Genomic DNA, 23,022 nt, shown 5'->3' with positions numbered 1-23,022 from the left:
CTTGCAAAGCTTCTTGTTTTCCAAGAAAGCCATTTTGTTTTACTGTCCAAGTAGTCTTTGCAGGTTACATTAACTATCACTAAGTCAGCCAGGGTCCCAAGTATCTTATTTGAAATTGGATTCTTATGCTATGAGGCTGAAGCAAGAAGTGGGTTGCTCAGCAACTAAAATGCTGTATGCACATCTACCAGTCATTTTCTGCTTCACGATCCTCCAGAAACACATTTCTGGAGTAAGAGCAATTTCCATTTACATTAAGACTAACACCTTTTTGAGGGCTGTTTCCTCAGAAGGAGGCTTCAAAGCAGAAAAAGGTGTGCCTGAGCATGTTCCTAAGAGAGGGGCTGCTGCAAGCCAGAGCCTCAGAGCAGGTTTAGCAGCAGCACACTGCAGTGTCAGACAGAAGAACGAGACCTCTGCAGAGCACGGGAGAGCTGACGCAGGAATCCATGAAAAATCCTACCTAAGCTCTACCTGTGACTTCTTCCTGTCCTCAAACTGCACTTGCAATGGTGTCAGAAGCTTCATCAGGAATTTGAATGGTGACAAAGTAAGGAGCATTTCACCTTTGCCCAGCTATAAATTCTAAGAAATACCCATGTCCTTGGGCGAGCTCTGCACATGTTCCGATTTGTTCATACAAATCGGCAACGTGCCATCTCACGGGTTTATTTTCAGTTGTGGCAGTGACTGCACACCCTTCCTTCCAGAGCCAAGATGGGCACTGGGATGTGGCACCTGCATCTCAAATAGCTGGCAGGCTGCAGTGGCAGAGCAAGGAATGCCAGAGCCACTGGGGTTGGTGATTCAGGCCAAGTGGGAGCAAGCATGAGCCCAGCTGGCACTGGGATAGCACAGCAGCTTTCCTCCCAAAGCCTAAAGCAAAAGAAATAACCTTTCTTCCTCTTCCCCACCACATGAATCACCGTGTCCTCAGGCATTAAAGAAATGGCTATTTTTAGCAAGCTGTAAAAGGAGGCTGTTTTGTTTGAGAATGGAAGCGCTAGCTGGTGGGGCTGATCGAACAGCTGCTTTAGGAGGTACTCCTGAATATCTATGTATTCAGAAAACACAGCCAAGAAGCAAGTGGTTGCACTGCTACGGGTGCATGGGGGCTTCTTACACACACAGCACATAAAATCTAATTCATCCTGCACTTGACATCAAGGTGGTCATGCTTCAACGGGGTGGTGGGGAGGAAATCACAGGGAAGAAACATTCAAGAGGGAATTTTATGAGGCACGGCAATACTGCCACTTGTGTCCCTGCAAACTCCCAGAGCAGTGCAAGTGTCTGGGAAACACTCATGAAGGGGGTCAGAGCCTCCACTCTCACAATACCTGCCACCACTGTCAAGACATCAGGATAATAAACCTACCAGATCAAATATAAATCCTAAGGGCATCCCAAAATTAGCTTCTCCTGAGGAACAAACTCTTTTTCCTAAACAGGCAGAAATGTTTTTTGGGGGGAAGGTAATGAGTATATACTTATTATTTATTACACCTTTTCTTATATTATAAACTACAAGCAATTTTGCTACCATTTAGCATTTAGAAGGATCTTTGTTATTTAAATTCAACAGTCTATCTCTTTAAAACCCACATTATCATCTGCAGCAATAATCTGAGTCAAGTCTGTCACTGGGTGGGAGTGGAGAACTGGATTCCCTATCTGGGGCTAAACCAAAGGAATTGGTGTTTTTCCCAGTCTCAGCTCTATCTTACAGTTCTTCAAACTCAAAATATACCAGTTCAATCTCACAGACTTAATGCTATGGAGCCCACATTTGGTTTTCAGCTGACAGACGCAAATGCCTTGAATTTTACTTCACATTACAAGCAGCATTATTTGCTGCTGCTGCTGCTGGTTAAAACCCTACCTACAAACTGGTTTCGCCTACTCCCACTGTTGCTTACTGAACACAGTCTCACTTTCGGTTCTTGGATCCTGGAACAGGGTCTACCTTCACTGGCTCTAATCACAGTCAAATGCTCTGAGTTTCAGTAAATTGTAACGCAGTTTCAGTCATACAGTCATACTGGGCCACCTGCTTATTCCATCCTTGCTGAAAACAGAAGAAAACATTCAAAAAAAAAAGGTTATCTGAACACTGGTTGTGTCTTAGCATCTACTTTTATTCAAACTCTTCCTTAGGATGCAGGAGGGATTTTGTTTATTTCTGTGCATGCCAAGTTGCATTTTAATTTACCCACCCAACTTTGGCAGATGAAGAGCAGTTTGAAATGTGGCAGAAGTTTAGGATGCCTCCAATTCATTTTAGGTGATAACTTTATTATTTGTTGTAAATTTGAAGAGGATTAATATAATAGTTAAAGCTACACATAGTCTTGCTGACTAAAATGAAAACTCAATAGTCACAGTTTATCTTGTCTTCCCATGTCAGTACTCCTGGGAGACTCTGATTGACAAGAACAAAGAAGTATATTCAGCAAAGCTGTGAAATTTTGACATTTATTGACAACCATTTATTGATCATCATTTTTTAAAGAAAAAGAACAGTTTATGACAGCTATCGTAATAAAATTGGGAGCTTTATAGCTTCAGAACATATCTTCAATTAATCTCACATGAAATTTACACCGCAACTTCAAAAATTTAGATACACATTTGAAGGGTAAATGGTGTCGTTATTCAAAACAATTTCTGTAGAAAAAGAAAAACCAGAAGACAAAAATGTGAAGAGCAATGATGTGAAGGATGCACAACACTTTATTTGCTGACAGTGCAGAACTCCTCCTTACGGCTGACCCATTCCTATAATTAAACCCAGGATATAACTCCAGAAGCAATAAAAGAAATGTTCAGAACAAACAATGTCAAAATGTTAAAGAGTTCACAAAGCAAAAGTCCTAGCCTACGGTCATTTGTTAGGGGTATTTCAAGTGATTTTGCAACAGTTTCTTCCTCTTAGCAGACTGTCCAACTCCAAAAATGCAAACTCAGCCATAAAGATGAAAATTAGCAGAGGAAGTCAAACAGCAGGAAACCTTTTTTTTAATGGAACAGCATTTCAAAACACTTAAACCAGTAACTTTTAACATTAAGAATTTGGCATCTTTGTGCCTCGCAGCTGATGAAGTGGGGCAAACAGCTGGGAAGAGAGCCAACGTAGTACAATTGATGGAGAGCTTTCGCTCTGGTAACAGGTTACAGCCCTTTTGGATTTCACACAATAAAAGGAAGCCTATCCCAAGTTCCCATCCCTCTACCAGCTATTAAGAACACAATCCACACTAATTAGAAACCAAAGGTCAGCAATTTCTACCCAACCCAAGATGGATGGTCAGGCAGCAGAAGTCCCACAATGGTTCCTTGATCTTTGAAAGATATCCTGTACACTTGGCCTATGGGAGTAAAATTCAGCAGTGAACACGAAGTTACTGACACAGAAGCCTATCACCTTTTCCATACAGCACACCTATGTCTGCATCCTTACTACTCCTACTGTTGTATCTCTCTCCTTGTCCTGGAGATCATTGCTATGAACCAAAACCAACCCCCAACTGCAACTGGGAGCAGACAAACAAGGACCACAAGTCAAATGTCAGTGCAATAAGTATGCTGAAAAACACTTCTTTATTTAAGAAACCTGAACTGTATTTCGCAATTTTTTTTGGTCAGAATAGACCTAAATGTATCAAGTTAAAGACACACCTGTAACTTAATACTGACTGAAGTTGAGAGTACATCTAGCTGGGTAAGCAAGGCTGAGGCTCCGGGCTAGAAAAATGGAAAGAGCTTCACAAGAAAACCTGCTTAAATAATGCTGCCAAGCCAAACCTAAACATTGATTATTAACACATGAAAAGGATGACAGACAAGCAGCTACTTTTTCTATTTCCTTGTTGCTTGAGAATCACTTCCATTCAAACCTCAAAATCTGACTTCTTGTTCATGCCACATTCTCAGATACCAAGGATGAAACTCAACTGACCAAACACAGACACCCAAATCAGAGTTAGCCAGCTGCATGCTGGTTCAAACGAAAAAAGGAAGGGAATGTCTAACTCAGGATGAGATCAACTATGTCATGGAAAAGCTTGAATTTCCACCATAGACTAACAGGACTTCATGGCTAACCAGGTACTGGTCTGAAGACCAGCAACACACGTATCACCAACAGACAACAAATGGTCTTCTGGTCTACTTCAGCCTTCAAATAAACCCTCAAAAAAACAAACAAAAAAGCCAAAACCAAAATTATGGGGAGAACAGAAAAAAAGAGAAACAATGCTTCTCTCATTCATCCACGGAGAACTTCACCTCCTTCCCTCCCTGCACACCGAACAGTAACACTGGAGTTTGTGTGCTCCCCCAAGAACTGCCCTGAGGACAGAAGACCTTGTGAGTGAATGTCTTGATGACTCAATAAACTACAAGCATGGCAGAAGAGCATTTTCTATGTTTCAACAGCACAAGATATTAAGAGCAAAAGTTAGAAAACTTCAGTGGTTTTAGCTGGGACTTGTTTTATCTGTACTTTGGCTCCCTTCCACCTTCGGGTTTAGTCCACATCTGACATACTGAGACAGACCAGTATTATCTAGTTTGGAGAACATAGCCTTTAGCCATTAAGTTGGCAAACGTGCACTGAGTTAATCTGCCTCCTCATCAGCCAGGACAGGAGCACTGCATGTTCAGGGAGACTCTCTGAAGCAGCACAGCATATCCTTTAATCTGCTGCCTCCATGCAGAGGGCTGCCTTGTCCTGCCTGAGCACAGCCCATCTAACCAAGCCTGCTTTCGCTCTGCCAGAAGGGTCCCATGTGCTCAGGAGGCTGCAGGCTCAGTGTGGACAAGGGCAGTGACTGTGGTCACGCATGTGGCCTCCATTCTCCTATGGAGAGATCGTATTGAATGCCCCATTCGATCCACGCAGCAGAACACTGCCACCAGGTACAGCAAACGTTTGCTAGAAAGTACAGATAGAACAGCAGCTGCTTTGACAGGCCTGAATTAATACTAAATTAACGACTGAGAGCACAGCCTCTTTACTATACAGTAATTGAATGGTTAAAATACTTCAATTCATAAACACACACATTTGATTTATGGGGCATACTGCCAACTGGAGATTAAAAAACAAAAAGAGAGAAAGACCCCCTGGGGTTATGCAAATCCATCATGTATCTCTGGCAGAACTGTCTCCCAAGAATGCTCTACCGAATTTTTAATAGAAGTATTGTCTAAAAAGACATCCCTTGTAAGCAAGCAAAATGGAATGGTATTCATCCATACTGTAAATGCATAATGGCATCTTCTTACTGTTAAGAAAGTGGTCCATGGTATGGTGTTTTTTTTGTTGTTTGGTTTTGGTTTTTTGAAATATTTCAAAGATGCTAAATGATTGAAACACTAGATTAATATAAGGGTAGTACACTACACAACACGCTGACAATTTTTTAAAGAAAGTCTTGAAAGGACTCCACTGCAATGCACGCTAGAAAATCCTCACGTGCTACAGTGTTTCAGCAGAGACCATCATCACCAAGGGTTTATAGAAAAGAAGAAGCATTTAATAGCACGTTACTATAAAAACAGACTGGGTGAATTTTTAACTAGGGACCGTCATCAAGGCTGCATTCTCTCATCTCTCCGTTTTGTTACTGGCATTGCATTCATTATGACAAAGCACAGAGAGAGAGAGAGATTTTAGGCACAGTGTGCCCTAAAAGATTAAAATGTGGATTTTTACCAAGGTAAGACTGTTAAAGTCATGCCTACACTGCAGTTGCTAGCACAACTGCTGCTCTTCTACAAGTCAGCTTTAAAGAAGTCTTTGGTTTCACTGGTTTTGAAGGAGTCCTTGGTTAACAGTTCCTAAGTCAGGCAGGCACACGAAGCTCCGCTGCACAACTGGCTTGAGAAACCAGACAAATGTTAAGTCAGCCACTGCTGAGTTTCCAGTTGAAAAGAAGAAGCTTGACAGCTTGGAGGGAACAGTACCATAAAGAAATCTGCCCACAGCAAGTATGGAGTCCTACCTTTGCACTTGAATGGAAAAAATAATAACAATATCCTCCTCTGATTAGCATCTCAGTCCCCCGCAGCTGCAGGGGAGGAAGCTGGGCTCTGACCTCTGCACAGCTCACTAAAATAGTTTCCTTCCCAGCTTCAACTTACCTGCATGATAGACTATCAAAAGCAACAAGGTCTCCTGCACTGGTCTCCTGGCCACACAAAGTATTTGGCTGCCTGAGGTGCTAGTCAAGCAATGTTCATGACTAATGTCAAACACTACATGTTTACAGGCTACCAAACACTGAAAAATCTTCACAAGCTAAGTGTGGTGTAAATCCACCACAGAGTTTAACTCAAGAAGGCAAAGGCTGAGGACCTTTTCCATGTGAAAACCTGTTTGACCTGTAACTATGAGATTGTAGATCATACAGCCCAGCTTCCCAGGCATTCCCACTACTTTTCACCCTGCAATATCATTGTACAGCTTACTCTTCTTATAGCTGTTATTTTAAAATTCAGTAGGAGATGCACTCTGCCTGCTCCCCTGATTGGCCATTGAACCAGGACATATAAGTGGGAAGTTGGAATTTTATCAGAAGAGCAGCAAACCCGCTGCAGAGGCACATTTTGCTACCTGGAGTGTATCACAGGTGCTTCTTTGTTGCATTTCAGGGAACAGGTATGTGAGCAGAAGCCCCACACTCCAGAAATAAACTTAGCATATGTCCCTGCCAACACTCCTTCTTGATAAGTCTGTGTCCTTGTAGTGTTTTCAGCTCAATAAAAACGTCTAGAGCACCATCTATTTGCTCAGTAGTAAATGCTGCTGCAGACATATGCTCCTAAGCACCTTTCACTTACCAAGTACTACATAAAACCAAATTCTATTCAAACACATAAGAAAGTCAAGCAAATGGCTCAAGCATGGGCTTTCAAACTGCTTTTCCCACACATTTTATGTACCAAATGATCATAGCAGTTATTTTGAACTGTGTGCAGGAACTATCTTAAGCGTCATGGAAGTAACTTGCCCAAGTTCAGAAAACAAAATCCTCTCACACAGATTAAAGAGGGAAATGGGCTCTGCTCAGTACTGGAGCTGTCCCAGCTAGTTTTCTGCCATCTTTTTCAAATAGGATTGTGAAACACAGGAGCTTGAGTCCTGGAAACAGCAACTCTGAACTGCTGAGACTGCTGTCACAAGCATGTCAAATAATTTTAATTGATTGCCTCCTTGCTGTCACAGTCCACGCACAGTGTGCTTTTACCACCTCCAATAAAAAGACTGTGAACCAAACAGCATGTGACAAGCTCAAGCAGAGGTACTTAGCCTTTCCACAATGTGCAACTAAGCTGTGGAAATCCTTGCTGTAAGATGCTACAGACAAAAAGCCAGTGTGTGTTTAAAAGTGAAGTGTTTGAGTTCATGGAAGAGAAATGCAACAATGATTATTAAATATGGAGAATTCACCTCCAGCTCCAGACGTTTTCAAATGGCAAACACTTGGAGCCTGGGAGACAGTGTTGTGGGAGAGCATAACAAACTGCTCCATTTTGTGTCTTCTTTCCTCAATGTCTTCCCTTGGCCACTGTCAGATGACCGGAGTCTGAGTTTCAATCTGACCCACTGTATCTGCCCTAATGCAGTCACATCTCTGCAACAGACTGGTTCAAGATTACTACTTATTCTGTAAGTCCTATTTGAAAATGGAACCTATTTTCTAATAGAGAGAGGAATTGGCATCCCCCAAGCAATGAGGCATTTTAGCTAAACTGGACCCTTACAGAAACAAGCATTATACTAATCCAGTGTAGATGATGCCGGCCGTGTTATGAAGCTCCTTAGTGCCTGGGTGAGCACATTCCTACACTGCCTGTTCAGCACAGGTGGTATCATATAATTTACTTCAGAATCTTAAGTACATTACACTTCAATTCTTTACTAACACCGGTTTGAGGAAGCCAGTGTTATTATTCCTCTTTTCTGAATGCACCTCTTCAGAAATTCCCTCCATTTAGATTTGAAAAAGGTGAAGAAAAAAATGCCTATGCATTAAAACATAAAGACAATATACTTATGAACCCTCCCTACTCACCTGATGGGCAGATGATATTTGTTTAGATAGATGGTACTGGAGGAATACAAGCACATATTGGCTATACCACCTCATTATGAAGAACTTTAATTAAGCTGTTTGTGTTAACATTCAAGACAACATCAAAATATTAAAACATGAGTTTTAAGGTTTCTAATTTATAACAAACAAAATTTGTGGCCGATGTTCCTTAAAATTTTAAGTTAATCCACTGAAAAGCTTTTAAAAGAAAATGAGAAGCCCCCTTGGCACAAGTTTCTCAGACAAATGCTTATGTGCAACTGATGATCACTGACCATCTTTGCAACAGTTCAAATAATGTAAGGCATGCTGATGCTGTTGTCCTAGCTCTGCCAGGGAAGGGAGAGTCCTCCTGGACATCCAAAAGGAGTCATATCCTCCTGCTTTAAGAGCAGCAGCTTTTTTTGCCATCTTTCTTTGGTTGATGACTCAAACAGAGAGAATGTGCCAGATGAAAAATAAAATCTCCCTGACTAACACGCTTTACCTCTAGCCTAAAGGTACAATTTCCAAGAGCAAGCGCCTTGCTGTCTAAGGCAGGAGTTTAAGCCTCTTTTGATTAGTTGACTTGTAAGCATTTTTCAGAAGGAGGTGGCACCCACACCATACCTCTGAGTTTACTGAAGTAAGTCTTCTTACACAGTCTCCTTGAAGGAAGTCCAGAAAAATCTTATAGGTGCTACGGCCACAGATGGAAAACCACGGGTGAGCCCTTTTGATTTTTCATCTGATAGGAAATCCTAAAATGGTCACCAATTAGAACAAATTATTTCTCCAAGGAGTCTTGCTTGCAAAGGCAGGAGACTGTTTTACAATGAGCAGGGAGCTGACACACTGTTTTACATTTGATTAGTCTGGGAAAGTCTGGGCAAGAGACAGACAGAGGAAAGGCTTCATCTCAGTAGCACATTCGCAAGCCACCGACTTGCTGGAGCGACCATAAGAATACTTTCAGTCAGGCAGTTTCTTCCCCTTTCTTCTTCTTTCCTTTTTTTTTTTTTTCAAGAACATTTTGCATCTTAAGCTACATCTTACCAAAGTGAGTCATTAGTGAGATACAATCTCCAAAACACACTGACTTAATGTAGCTGAGCTGGTGGCAGCAAAGACCAAAGATACAAATGTATTTTCATGATGGAGCTTAAAAGAGATGCTGATTTTCAAAAATTAAGACTCCTAACTGTTAGAGAAGATTTATTGCATGTAAATACAGGACTTGTCCAGAGATAGATCAGCTACTCCTGCTCTCTCCAGCCACCCAGGCCAGCAGATCGACAGAATTTTAGATTTACCTGCAGCCTCTGCTAGCAGGTGCTACCATTTTCTCAGATCACTGCCTACACTTTTACTAAGAGGGCTTTTGCTACAGTTTGGTGGCTTAACGACTCTACAAAAAAAAAAGTAATAAAGAAATAATAAACTCACTTATTTTATGCCCTGCTTGAATAAAGACTTCTGTAGCTATGGAAGAGTGATTAACATGCACTGCCTAATAAGGTTCTCCATTGCCCTCCAGTCAACTTGCCCTTTTTCTTAATGAAGTCTCCCAACCTAAACAGAGACCTTTTCGTCAGAATAAGCCCAGCTCCCAAGAGACACATTCACAGCCTTTACTTGCAACAGCCTTACCTCTATACAGACAGAGGTTAGACCATGCAATTTTTTGTCCAACTTTTCTGGGAAACAAGAACTGAGGCCATAGACCTACCTTCTCAAACAAGACAAATTAATCATTTTGGATGGCTGGATGCTGCCTCTATGTATTCATGAGGCACAGCTTAACTCAAAGGAGTGTCCCATACCAAACAGCAACAGCACTGGATAGTCAAACTGCTTTTGCTTGTACGGCAAGTTTCTGTTGGATAAATAGGTCAACTAACTACACCTTTATCTAATACTTTTTGCATAAGTGGCCTAAAGAGCAGGGGCATGGAGGGAGACCCTCCTTCCACCTCCACTCCCCTCTTGGCTTTTCTAAGCCATGTGTGAAAGATGGTTCCAGCATACCCTCCATGGCTGCAGTCTGCTCTCCTTCCTCTTGGACTCTGCCCAGGTGGAAGAGGCACCAAGCCCCATCTCTCCTGAAGAACTACAATGGCAGCTGCAGGCTCCTTCAACCTTTAATTATGTTAAGTTGACCTTTTCAACCAACACACCTTTCCTCCTAACTACTTGTCAAGCACCAGCACAGAAGTGAGACAAGTTTTAAATTGCTGGAATAAAAGTCACTTATTTCAAAGCAGATTCTACTTGAATGACCCCCAATGTTACCACCTCATCCAGTCTTTCCCCAGTAACGCAAAACTTAAAATACTAATGTAATTGAACAGTTTGTTCAGGTTTTCTGGAGGGAACAAGAAGATGAAAATAATTTCTGAAGCATTAATATGGCATAAACTGGTTGGGAGTTTTTCTGGTTCAACCTTTCCACTGCATTTGTTTAAATGTGGTGACTGCCAAGATGTAAAAATATTAAATATGGTGGACAAATAGAACTAAAAAAAAAAATAAGGAAGAACACAAAAGACCATGTCTGATTCTAGTGAAATGCATTACAGCTTATCTTCTGGATTTCACAGGGAGAAGGCAACCAGTCAAAATGAACTGTTGACTAATGAACACCATGCACCTCAAGTGTTCCTCAAGTGTCTCCTACCACTAGGGACTGGAAGTTTCCACTACAGGATACTAACAGAGTGCCAATTTAGAGTTTTCTAGCCATAGTGGTCTGGAGTGCAAATGGCTGCAAATGAATTAAAGAGGACTTAAAACATGGGTGCTCAAACAGTTGCCACTGCACGTAATGGGTGTTGCAATCAGCTTTTGGAGGGAACTGAAGACATTCCTCATAATGGGGAGAGAAATGTGGTGCTTTAACTTTAAACTCTTATTCATAGAGTGTTGTTGCCACCTTATTACTAGACAACAACAGGGACAAATTGGGAACTTCAGCATGTTTTTACCTCATATACACACACCATGTTGTGCATAACATATGTGCACAACCACCTGAAGTCCAGATGACAAAGCTGTAGTATGGGTGCTTCTCTATAAAGAGCTACTTTAATTTTCTATCTCTAAGCCAGATATTGCAGTCAGGCAATCAGTGCTCACTGGAATAATCACATCCTGATACTGGTTTCCAGGGAGGCTCAAGGTTTGCTCTGTCTGCTGAATAGCCAGTGGGTATTTGCACTGCAGACAGCACACTGACTTCAAGACACAAAAGATATTGTAGTAAAGCAACATTTCAAGTGTTCTTCCACACTGGATGAGATCCAGCTGGTGCCAGGTAGAATATTTAGAGAGCATGTAAGAGCTCCATTTCATTAGAGTTCTAATCAAATTTCTAAATGCTAGAACAAATTACTATTTCCACACCTCTAATCAGCAATGAGGGTGCTTTACTGAGAGGAATGTCAATCAACTCAGAGGGGAATATTTTTTATTTTTTTAGTTAATAGGTATAATTACTTTAAAACAGATTTAGAACCATATGGCCAAAACCCCTCCAGATACATTTAGACAATAATGTAACTATATTCCCTTTACCACATGCTAAAGCAGGAGATATTAAACGTATTTACAAGCATGTGCTATTAAATTAGGTTCAACACTGTTAAGATACTGTCTTATTAAACAGTTTTTAACTGCAGAATTCATACAGAGGAGAGAACATACGCTGGCTTTCAATTGTTTTGTTGGTATCAGCCAGACCAAATCCAATGCAATAAGAAACTGCCCAGAGACAAATAAAGGATGATTTTGAGTAAGCAGCTGTGTACGGCTCTAGAATGGTTTACACCAAGACAGCTTGTACTCCCTCACTGTCATTAACATAACTTTGTTTTACTGAGGTTATGTGCAATTGCTCAGAAGCATGAGTTTTTCATTTGAAAATGTTAAGTGAGAAGTCATTCTTGCAACCATTCCTTTCTAAGGAACAATTTTAATCCATCCTATAAAGTGTCAAATGACTCTGAAAGAATTTACATGTCTCTCCAGTTTCATGACAAAACTAATTTCAAATTTAATATGCTTTAAAACAGATACACAATTACACAGTTTGATTCCAAACTGCAGCAACTGAGACACATTGACTGTATTTATTACTTTATTGCCCATTCTGAATAAATGAAAACCTGATTTTCAAGTTACCTTTTACTTTTCTTGTAAATGTGTTTTGCACTTGCAGAGATAGCAGAGACCTATGACTCCAAAGAATTCTCAAGAATGCGATTCCTCCTGGCTTTCATACCTGTTAACCTAACATCTGTATATGTTAGAAGACTTAAACCACAAGCCAAAGGGGGGTCCACACACTGACCACACCATATTCCCTTGTGATAAAGACTTATTACTTCTGTTCCAGCCTACTCCCAACACATGAAGCCAGGAATACTTCATATTCTGCTCCATTATTATTTTTTACCATCTGATCCCCTGAGGATGGGGACTGCAGGTAGGTTCACACTATTACCAAGTTCAAGAGGTTGGGGGCTGAGCTCAGAATCCATTAGAAATCTGTTGCTGGTCTAACAAAACAAAGATGCTTACCTTGAGAGTACTATGGGAGTCATTAACAACAACAAAAGGTCTTTAATCAGGAGGTTGTATCTGTTTATTTATCTTACCTTAATTCAGGTAAGCAGAGACATTCAGGAAAGATTTAAGATATCTTGCTAGATTAAGAGCACTGACTTCTGTCTCTTACCCTGAGCGCCATCACTTACATTCTGTTCAGCCTCTCCCTAACTTAAGTCCATGACTGTCACAAAGATTACGTCCTACAAGAAAAAAGCCCATGCTTCAAAACACCTTCCTTTCAATTTAACTAAGATGTGAGAGTGAAGATATTAGAGTAAATCAATGGTTGACGTGGTCTGTAACAGGAACAAAATAGTTTTTCAGCTTCATGAACACACAATATTAACTACCATCTATACCAGTATTTTGCCCCAAGTGATTAGTTAGATCTAATGTCTGATATGCAAGAAGCATCCTATAATACAAATTTGAAACTAGTAGTTAAGAGAGACATTTAAAATTAATACCCCTTGATCATGGCCTCCCCTATTATCAGTAACACTGGTCTGCCCAGGATGGCATACCAAGAACTACATAAAACTTCTTGAACTATCTGTAATGTGTTTCATGGACTGACTGATAGGCAAACCATCAGAAAAAGAAGTTTGCCCTGTAATGGCATTTCATAATTTGACTCATCTGCATTACGTTCCCTATAGCTTCTACTCAAAGCACAAAGACTACCAGGCTGGGCTGCAGAGAAAACAATGGGAAGGACCTCTGCATACAAACAGGAACACCTGCAAAGAACAGAGAAATTAAACAGAATAAATTATTTCCAAACAGGTTTTTCCAAAGCTGATGAGGTGCAATTTCTCATTAACTGAGGTCTCCCTCCTGACAATTCAAATTTCTTTTCTACTAAAAGTGCTCCATTTCCCCCCAGTCCATCCTGACCCACTTAGACAAAAAGCCAATATTCAGCCTGGCCATGCAAACTATGCTTGAGATCCCTCCTTATTCTCCAGCCCAGTAAATCGAAATCTGATAATAAAATCTCCAGACCCCAGCTATGCACAGCCAGGGCAGAATTATACCACTATCTTCTCTCTCTCATATCTCCCTAGCCAGGAAAAAAAGGTTCAAATAAAGAACTAAATGAGTATTAACAGCTCCCTCACCAATGTGGAAGAGAGCAAAAACCAAGGATGCTTAATGAACCATATTATTTTTTTCAGATTTCAAAACACTGCCATTTAAAGAGATGTGAGATTTGAAGCCCTAATTAAGTAATATGCATAAATTTAAAGCAAATGTTCACAGAGTCCACATCTCCAAACCACAGCCTGTGATTTGGCTAATGCAATGCTCCACTCCTACGAGTAGAAGTAAGTCTTAGCAGGGGACAACCTCCACGCTTGGCTAACTCAGTCCCAACACTAAACCTCAAGGTTTCTTCTGAAGAAAATCCTCCTGCCCACCTTCTTTCCTTTCTCACCTCCATTCCCTCCTTGTAATTCAGGGAAGACGGTGTTTTTGCTTTTGTTTTTTTAAATAGAATGAGTATTCTAAATGAGCCCAGTTGCTATGAGGCCACCTCTTGCAGCTTTTCATTGCAAAACAATGTCGTTCACCAGAGGTTCATTTCACTCATGCCACTCTCATTACAGGTCTAATGAAAATTTAATAATTCTGCCATCTCATTTTCAGCCCGTAAAAGTAGGAAAACACAAAGAAATTTCTTTATAGTAGTTTTTAAGGCAAAATTAGGAGAACCCAGGAAGCCTCAGGACCAGCATACATGTGCAAAGAGCAACACCGTCCTTTGATTTCAGGACACAAAGACTATAATTACGCTGGGGATGGGAGAAGAGTCAGTTAAATGGATCAGATTCTGAAAAGATACAAATTATTGAAACACTTGTGAGGATGGGGAAGGAGAGAAACCAGTCAGCTCTGGATTTTCACAGCATTTATTTCACAGGAAAGAACCCTGTTCTTAGTTGTCATTTTGTTGGGAGCTTTTTTATCAAAGGTTTCAAGAAAAAGTAAGAATGAAGTATGAGAGTGAGGAGCCTGTTGCTCTTGACTTTAACTGTCCTAAAAAGTTTGGTTTGTTGCTCTTGGTTCATAGCTTTACATTTTTGGACCCTAAGAAAACCCATCTTCTCCCCCCGAGCTGTGCATTCGGAATTAGTTGGAGGAGTGACCTGAGCTAGTTTCACCATGTTTCACCAGTGCTGCAGGGGACTGGAAGACACAAACACTGAAGGCAGACACAATGTTTTACACAACAGAATGTTGCTAATATTAGAACCAATGCAAGCAGAGTTGATTTTTCATGACAGACTTTGCAAATCATTTTGAGAACTCCTTTAGGAAGAAACACATTGGAGATTTAAAGCCATCTAGGCAGCCCCTCACATTCCCTACAATGTGAAGAGAGATTATTATTAAGAGGCATCAAACTATAGAAGATATAAATTGATTTTACAAATTAAGATTCTCTGTGACAGCCAACTAGACTACTTCCAAAGCCAACTAGACTATTCAACTCAGAAAAAAAGACGCTGCATTGTGGAAAAGCCAGGGTGTTTTCCAAGCAAAGGCATAGCAACTTTGATTTGCCTATGCTCAGAAGAGATTGAACCAGGCTGACTTCCCTCAAAATAGCTGAGATATCCTTGAAAGGCCTCTTGACTTTTACAGTGCAGGTAACAGCATCTCCATGCATCTTCATGACTCATGGTAACACATATTTTGCCTTACATGGGCTTATGAGACCTGACATTAAACTATTTTTGGTTCACTTTTGGGCTACTTTCTTATTCACCCACACAGAACAATAATGTGAATGAAAGTGTGCCTTTTTTTTTTTTTTTTTTTTTGGATATGACCTCAACTCCCTGAGCCTAGGCTAGTGCTATTGTAAGCACCACATCATTTAATGATGTTCACACATTTTTCTATCTTAAAAGTGGGTGCTTTTTTCTGGCAGCATCAGACCTAGAACAAACTCTTCCAGATCCTTGTACCTGTGGACAATTCAATTTTCCAGCCTAAATGTATTTATGAACATATTTCATCCATCTACTCTTGAGCTAATTTCTCCTCACTGGCTCTTACCATGAGATGTATTTATAGACATGGATCATATCCCCTCTCAGCCTTTTTTTCTGCTGGATTAAAAAAGCAAACTTTTTTAGTTTCCGTCTGCAAAATCAGTATGCCCTTTCTCCCAGCACCCAGGCAGCCAGCCTCTGTGCCTGTTTAATTAGGGCCTATCCTTCCCAGCTTCCCTCCTCTCCAACACCACAGCCCTGCAGGGTGACAGTAAGCTGCTGGTCCTCCTTCATCGACGTCCTTCTCCCTGCTCCTTCCAAGGAGCTGCTCTTATTAAAAGTGATGAGTAGCAAACAGCCAAGCCTGTAACTCTCACATTTCACACCACTGGACTTCACACCACTTTTACTATGTCAGTGCTCAAGGTCTCCCAGCTCTCCATGAAATGTCCCTCTCTCCCTGGAACAACAACATTTACCACTTGTGTTCTCCTCTCAGCACAGCGACTTCTCCTTTAAGCATGGCCCACCAAAATTCCCATTCTCATCAGTTCTGAATCACTGTAATTAACAGGAACAGAAAAACAGACAAATTGTGTCAGAACAAAGGTCCCTCCTGCCCAGTAACCTATCACTGCTAGGGGACAATGGGAGACGTGACACCCAGGAAAGCATACAGAAACTATACTGAGAGGTGTTGCTGTTTCATATTTACAGGTGTTGTTTAATTTTTCTGTTATGAATTCACCTAAATAATTTTCAAACCTAGTTAAACTTTTTGATATATAGAACATTTGATGTTAGTAAATACAAACATTTAATTTGCATTGACTTGCAGTGTCAAGTTCGACCTTTGATGTTACTTCAGATGTTTAATGACTACAGTGCAGTTTTAGTCCATTCAAAGCTTTTGGAACAGGACACTGTAGCAGCTGTCTTACCAACAGAAGACCACTACATTAGTCTAGCATGAACTGCTTCTGGTGATATCATGGCATATATATTTTTTCCTATTTGCTTTAGTAACTTTGTACAGGATTGAGACTTGTACTAAAGAAGGAGACTGGCATGGGAGGATGAGGAGCAAATTATATCACTCATTTTTATGGATATTTCCCCTCTCACAGGATCACTCTGAGTGGGTAGGTCTATAAATACCAGGAAAATCCTGGATTCCATATGCCTTTATGCTGCACTCCAGCACAGACACTGGTTCAAGCCAGGAGGGTCAGGTAAGTTGGGTCCACTTCCACCTTGCCAACACTAAAGGTTGCTTTTAAACCACACTCCCCCATCACTCATCTTGCCACTGCCCTTCTATCTGCCTCACTGAAATCTAACACAAACCAAATATTTAATCCTGGAACCATGTTTATACTTCTTTTCTATCCTACTGACTTGTATGTACACGTAAAAGAACCTTTTACTTCACATGCTTTGCAATTTGCAACTAAGTTTGAATAGTTGGCAAATCTTCCCTGTTCCTACATTTCCTGACATATCAGGACTTTTCTATCCCCCGAAGACTTTTTGCTTATTCCTAAAAGCCTTCCTGAAGCAGTTATCTGTCCAAAGAAATACTGAGCTCTTCCTATATATTCTCTTCTTTCTTTCTTGGGATATTGATTCTGTTTAGGCAGGAGAACCTTGGATTTCCATCAGGCTCCAGGATAACACCCTGGAGCTCCCCTGCCGAGGGACTCCCCTACATGTTGCATTTTCAAAGGAGGGAGCTGGAGCTGTCCTGGTTACTGAAATGGCAGCAACTCTCAACCACCTCTAGGAAAGACTTGGCAACAGCACTCATATGCCATGTTTAACACTTTGCCCTACTGGTATGCCACAGTTTTGTTACAAAGGCTGCCCATCCATCCCATGAACCAGAGCTGCTCATGTTGTTTTGGTCATTCTCCCATTTGTTAAACTGAGCTAAAGCATTGCCTTGGTTGTGTGCTCAACAAGCTCCCTGATCAAACTCAAGACAGCATCACCTACTACTGGTTGTCCTTTTTTGTTTTTCTCCTAAACCAAATAATGATGCAGTTGTCGTATCTATGACTGTCTAAGCCCTTCTGATTAGCAACAACTGTTCTGCAAGTAGATCTGGTTATCTAAAGAGTACCATAACAATAAACCCAACTGGAAACTGTATCCTTTTAATATGAGAAGCAGTCTTCATAGGCAAATTTAATCCATGAATATGTAGCAAGATTCTCAGTGCTGCCCTCATAGAACTTTCCATAATAAAACGTAACTTTGATTAATCTGAAATCGGCCAAAGCATAAAGTGCTGCATCTAGCTTTTCCTGTTTCCCAGCTGAAAGAGAAACTTACCTTCATCCATAAGAATCCAAAACATGCTAGACTATTTCAAATTTCATTATATGCCACTGAGTTGAAAGCTATCTTTGCTCCTTATGATTTTGACAACAGCACTACCTAAACTGTGAGCATTCAAATGACTTCAAATAAAGACTTAAGACTGAGGAGGGCAGAAGAGATTCAACATGTTTCAAGGCCAATCATTTTTTCCAGTATATTATCACATGATCATTAGAAAAAAACCCAATACCATCAAAAGAACAGATGAGGCAGCACTTATCTGAAGATTATTACTCTGAGACTCAGGTCAAATTTGCATCTCGCTTCTATCAAGCATTTTTTTTTTCCTCGTGTTTTCTACTTGCATGCTTGCCAATGAGGTGCAAAAGGTTAAAATTTACAGTGATTTTTATTACGCCAACCTTTAAATAATGACAGATGTAGTGAAGCTTTGCACTTCTATTTTTATTGTCCAGCCTACAACAGAGATGGAACAATGTCCCAGTACAACCACTGAAAGCACAGAACACCTATGTTTCAAGAGGGTTTCACAGGCTGTCACTCAGTTTCTTTATTCTTCCCCAATTTTGTATGGTTGAAATGACCACAGCCAAAGCAGAGCAGCACTAAGTTGCCTTCTCAACAGACCCAACTGGTGCCTACGTTTCACCATCATCCCTAAACTACTTTAAAATAAAATAAAAAAACAACAATAAATCAAATCCAGCAAGTTTCCTGTTACCAGAAAAGTACCATCTAACCCTGTCCCCGCCTCCTACCTCCCACTGATATTAAAGAGGTATACAAAAAAAGTCCTACCCAGCAGGATGGGAATACGGCTTCAAAAAAATTCAATAACTTAAATTTAATTTTAGATCTACAAGTGCTGCCAAGCACCACTTTATTTGTCAACAAAACATTTTGATTATTTGGCAGAACAAAGCAAGCTCCCTCCCTGCTTTTTCTACAGACATATTTGGCACTGGTTAATTTGTATGTCTTTAGACATATGTCAAGTCTGAAGCTGTTTCAGGCTTTAACCCTGCAGAACTTCTCTTTTAAGTACTTGTTTTTCTTAAAGCCAGAACAGCAGCAAGCTAAAGCCAAGAAGGGATTCGATCCTGCAACGAAATGGTTAAAAATCAGACTCTGCTGATGTGTGCTTCTCTGATCCATTACATTTCTTGCAAGCTGAGCTAAGAGCTGAGCACCAAGTATCAACTGTAATATGATCCAAGAGTTTATGGAAAAAATAACTGCACATACCAAGCATGCACATTTAATAAGATTTTGTTTCCATTAAAATATTCAAGAAACATGATTTTTAAGACCTGCTTCTCTCTCTGACCGATTTTTAACGTTTCTCCTCCCCCTCCCCTAAATACACACCTCCTTTCCAAAAACCAAACCCTTAAAAAAAAAAAAAAAAAAAAAAAAAGGAAGAAAGAAAAAAGCAGTCCTACTGCAGGGAAGAGAGGCTTGAAAAACAACTTTGATTGGCACTTGGCCTGACCCACAGAGGAAGAAAAACAGTTTTTGGACAAAGAGCGCAAATATTTGAGCTCATTGACTTACAGGCTTTCTTAGCATTTGCAAGAACCAACCTGGAGCAAAATGTGTTGGGAGAGATTGAATTAAAATAAAACCAAAACCGGCGTCGCGTTCATCTTGGGCGCTCGGAGACTCGGCGCATTTGAACAACTCAGCAATTTTAATTCATTTGCACTGGACAAACAAAAAGCACCTCCACTAATGCTCCCCGTGAGGCAGATGTCGGGAGCAGGGGGTGCAGCCACCGCACCCTCCGGGGGCACGGGGGGGTCCGCAGGGAAGCGGCCGGGCACTGCAGGGATGTGGTTCAGCGAGCTGGGGGGCTGGGAATTCTTTGGTGCTTTTCTTACATTTTTAAAGCTCTGATGTCAGATTCCCCCCCGCACAAAGACTTGACGGAGATCGCGGTGATGAATTTCGCCGGTGAAATATGTGGATAATAAACTTTACAAGCGTGGCTGGGCCCCAAGTCAAGCCCCGCAATGCCACCGGAGAGGCCGGGTCCCCCCCCCAAGCCCTCGGGATGCAGGGGGCAGCCTGGGACAAGGGCAAGTGACAGCCGTCCCAAGGGGGATGGGGGCGATGGGGGCGCGGGACTTGGCACCCTCGGCACCCCCTGGGCCCACGTCCCCCTCGCCCTGCACCCCTCTCCTGCCCCCCACCCCACGCTCCCCAGGCAATCACCTCCTGGAAAGCCCTCCATGCACGCCCCCACCCCACTGCTCCCCTCTATTCCCCCGCCCCACTGCTGCCCTATTGCCCATTTCTCCTCAGCCACTGTCGCCGTCCGTGTCCCCCCCCCCCGCCGCCAAGCCTCTGTCCCACCGCTCCTCGCTTCCCCAATCTCCTCTACAAGCCTCTCCCGCAGCTCCCGCCTCCTCTGAGCGGGCGCCCCCCGATACCTGTCTCGGCACCTTCCGGCAATTGCCGCACACCCGGTACTGCCCGGCGGCGGCGGCAGCGGCGGCGGCGCTGCCCACAGGTCCGGAGCCGAGGCGGTTCATGGTGGCGGGGATGGCGGCGAGGGCCGGGCGGGACGGGGAGGCGCAGGACGCTCCGCGCCGCTCAGCTGCCCGCGCCGCCGGCCGCCCCCATCCCCGGCCGCGGCCCCAGCGCCCGCTCCGCGCCACCGCCCCCCGCGCACACCCCCGCCGGCCCCGCCAATCCGCGCCGCCCGCCCCGCCCACCGCCGCCGCCGCCGGCCAACCCCGACGGGCCGCCCGCCGCCGGCCAATGGGCAGCGCCCGCTGCGGCTCCCATCTCCGGGCAGCCTGCGAGAGGGGGCGGGGAGAGGGGCGTGGCCGGCGGCGTCTCTGGGCAGCCTTGGGGACAGAGGGGCGGAGCCGGCGCTTCGGCGCGTGCCTTCCGCTGGCCAATAAGGTGCGCGCCATGCAAATGAGGCGCGGAGGCCACGCCCCCAGGGCCGGGGTCTCGGCGGCCGCGGCTCCCCCGGGCCGGTCCCGCTCCCGCTGCCCCAGGAGCGTCCCCGAGGGTCCCGTTCGGGGTCCCCGGTGTGAGGAGGGGCCGGCCTCAGCTCCCCATCCCACCTGCCTGCCGACCCCGCGGCCAGACCCTGTCCCTGGGCATCGCCAGCCTCATCCTCCCGGGATACCCCCGTTCCCGGGGCGGGGGCGAGCTGCTCTCGCTGCCAGAGCGGCGGGTTGCACATGCAGGGACACGACTGCGCTGCTGCCCGGCGGAGCAGGATGAGGTGTTTGCTCTAGGGGAAGTTGGGAGCACGCATGCGAGTGTGTGTGTGTGTGTGTGTGTGTGTGTGTGTGTGGTTGCCTCAGGTCGCCGGGATTGTTAGGGATGATGAGTCAGGTTTTCTAGGCTCCATGCTAATGCACGGAGATGGAGTGTATAATTAGGACAGAGGCAAATCTATTATCTGCAGCCTCGGAGAGCTGGGGTATGAACCTCTTTTTTGCATCACGGCATCACTGCAGTTTCCCTTGCCTGTGTGCTCTTTAGCTTTTAAATGTGCACAGATGAGCTTCAGCATAAGTAGTCCCACCGACGTCAATAAAAGTTCATTAAATGTCGAGCGTTATATAATTCCTATTTTGAAAGATGATGATACAGAAGGATTTTATTTTTTATTTTTTAATGGCAACAGAATGCTATTACGCTATGAATTTTCTAAGCAGATTTGGGATGTTACATTGTTTTCAAGGTTTCTCCCAGAGAAACATTCTTAAACCAGCTGCTTGAGAACTGTGATTTGCTTTGCCTGGGAATACTTTCTATTTTTACAAAATGAAGCGTTGTATAATTTAGTCAACTGACTGGCTAAAAAGGACACAATGCAATTAGTAATTTACATATCTTAAAGGAGACTGATTGAACCTAGATCTGTCTTTGAGAACTACCGAAAAGTTTCTCAGATCAGACTTTGCCAGCATGAGTAAAACCACATCCACAGGAATATTCTCCTCCATCCTTTCCCTTCTGTCCATTTCAAAAGGGATCTTTTCCCCAGGCAGAGCAGCCTTCAACAGACGGACACTCTGTGGACTCCACTGTTGGGAATACATCCAAATGTTACAGTCACAGGCAGCAATACAAAATGCTTGGAGAAGAATACATGAAAGGGGGTTGTTTTGTTTTTGTTTTGGTGTTTTGGGGGTTTCTCCCCCAAACAGTGTACTAGAAAAGGCATCCCAACATGAGAAAACAGTTTGTTTCCCTGAGTGCAGGTACTTGCTGTGCCGTGTCTGAATCCCACACACTGCAGCATGGTGCTATTTAAACCAGGGGAAAAGGGTAGCCAAACAGGTTAGTTTTCATCATGTAATCTGAATGTAATGCTAAAATTTAAGTAAACTATGTGAATGATATAAACAGCTTTTTATTTCTTGCCAAACTCCACGATAATGTTATCTGAAATAAGAATTTTAAAAGAAACAGTAGAGGATTGGTGTTATTAAGCCACAAGCAAAGAGGAGTTCACTCTTCAGTTCAAGTAAGATCACTTTGAGTCATTTGCTGTTAAAATGTCTGGTTCAAAACTCAAACCCATTGGCAAGGATGGTAGCAGACAAGTTTGAAAAACAGGTAAGAGAAAGATTTTGGCTGAATTACTCCTAATATTTGACATCGGAACATTCGCAAATACTCAGATTTCAGTGATAGCATCCATTCATTTATTTTATATCCACAGTGTCAAGTACACATGACTAAATATTCTTAGAAATGTGGTTGGGTCCCACTCCCCTGCTGAAATTATTTCTGCCTTGAGTGACATCTTCAGATCTTTAGCAAAGTCCATTAAACCCAGGAAAATTTTCCATTAGTCTGGTGTGAAAGTTAGGCTGACTGGTAAGGCAGTTTAAAATTAGAGAAATTTGGTATCTAGTCTCTGTTCTGCCACAAACATCTTGTGAAAAAAAGCAGGACATGCATGCCCAGATGCTTAAGTATTTGGTTGACTAACCCTTAATTAAACAAGAAGCACT

General features: G+C 42.6%; 1 protein-coding gene across 1 annotated transcript in view; it reads right to left on the bottom strand.

Annotated features, from left to right (window-relative positions):
- SESN3 (sestrin 3) overlaps window positions 1-20,638 on the bottom strand; it is a 43,407-nt gene extending 22,769 nt beyond the window's left edge. The window contains exon 1 of the mRNA XM_069015071.1: window positions 20,467-20,638. Coding sequence (XP_068871172.1) covers window positions 20,467-20,568 — 102 coding nt within the window. The 5' untranslated portion in view covers window positions 20,569-20,638. The remainder of the gene's footprint in view (window positions 1-20,466) is intronic.
- Window positions 20,639-23,022: the final 2,384 nt, after the last annotated feature.

Source organism: Aphelocoma coerulescens, chromosome 1 (assembly GCF_041296385.1).
Source record: "Aphelocoma coerulescens isolate FSJ_1873_10779 chromosome 1, UR_Acoe_1.0, whole genome shotgun sequence".
NCBI classification, from domain to species: domain Eukaryota; kingdom Metazoa; phylum Chordata; class Aves; order Passeriformes; family Corvidae; genus Aphelocoma; species Aphelocoma coerulescens.
This window is presented reverse-complemented; position numbering and strand designations above follow the sequence as displayed.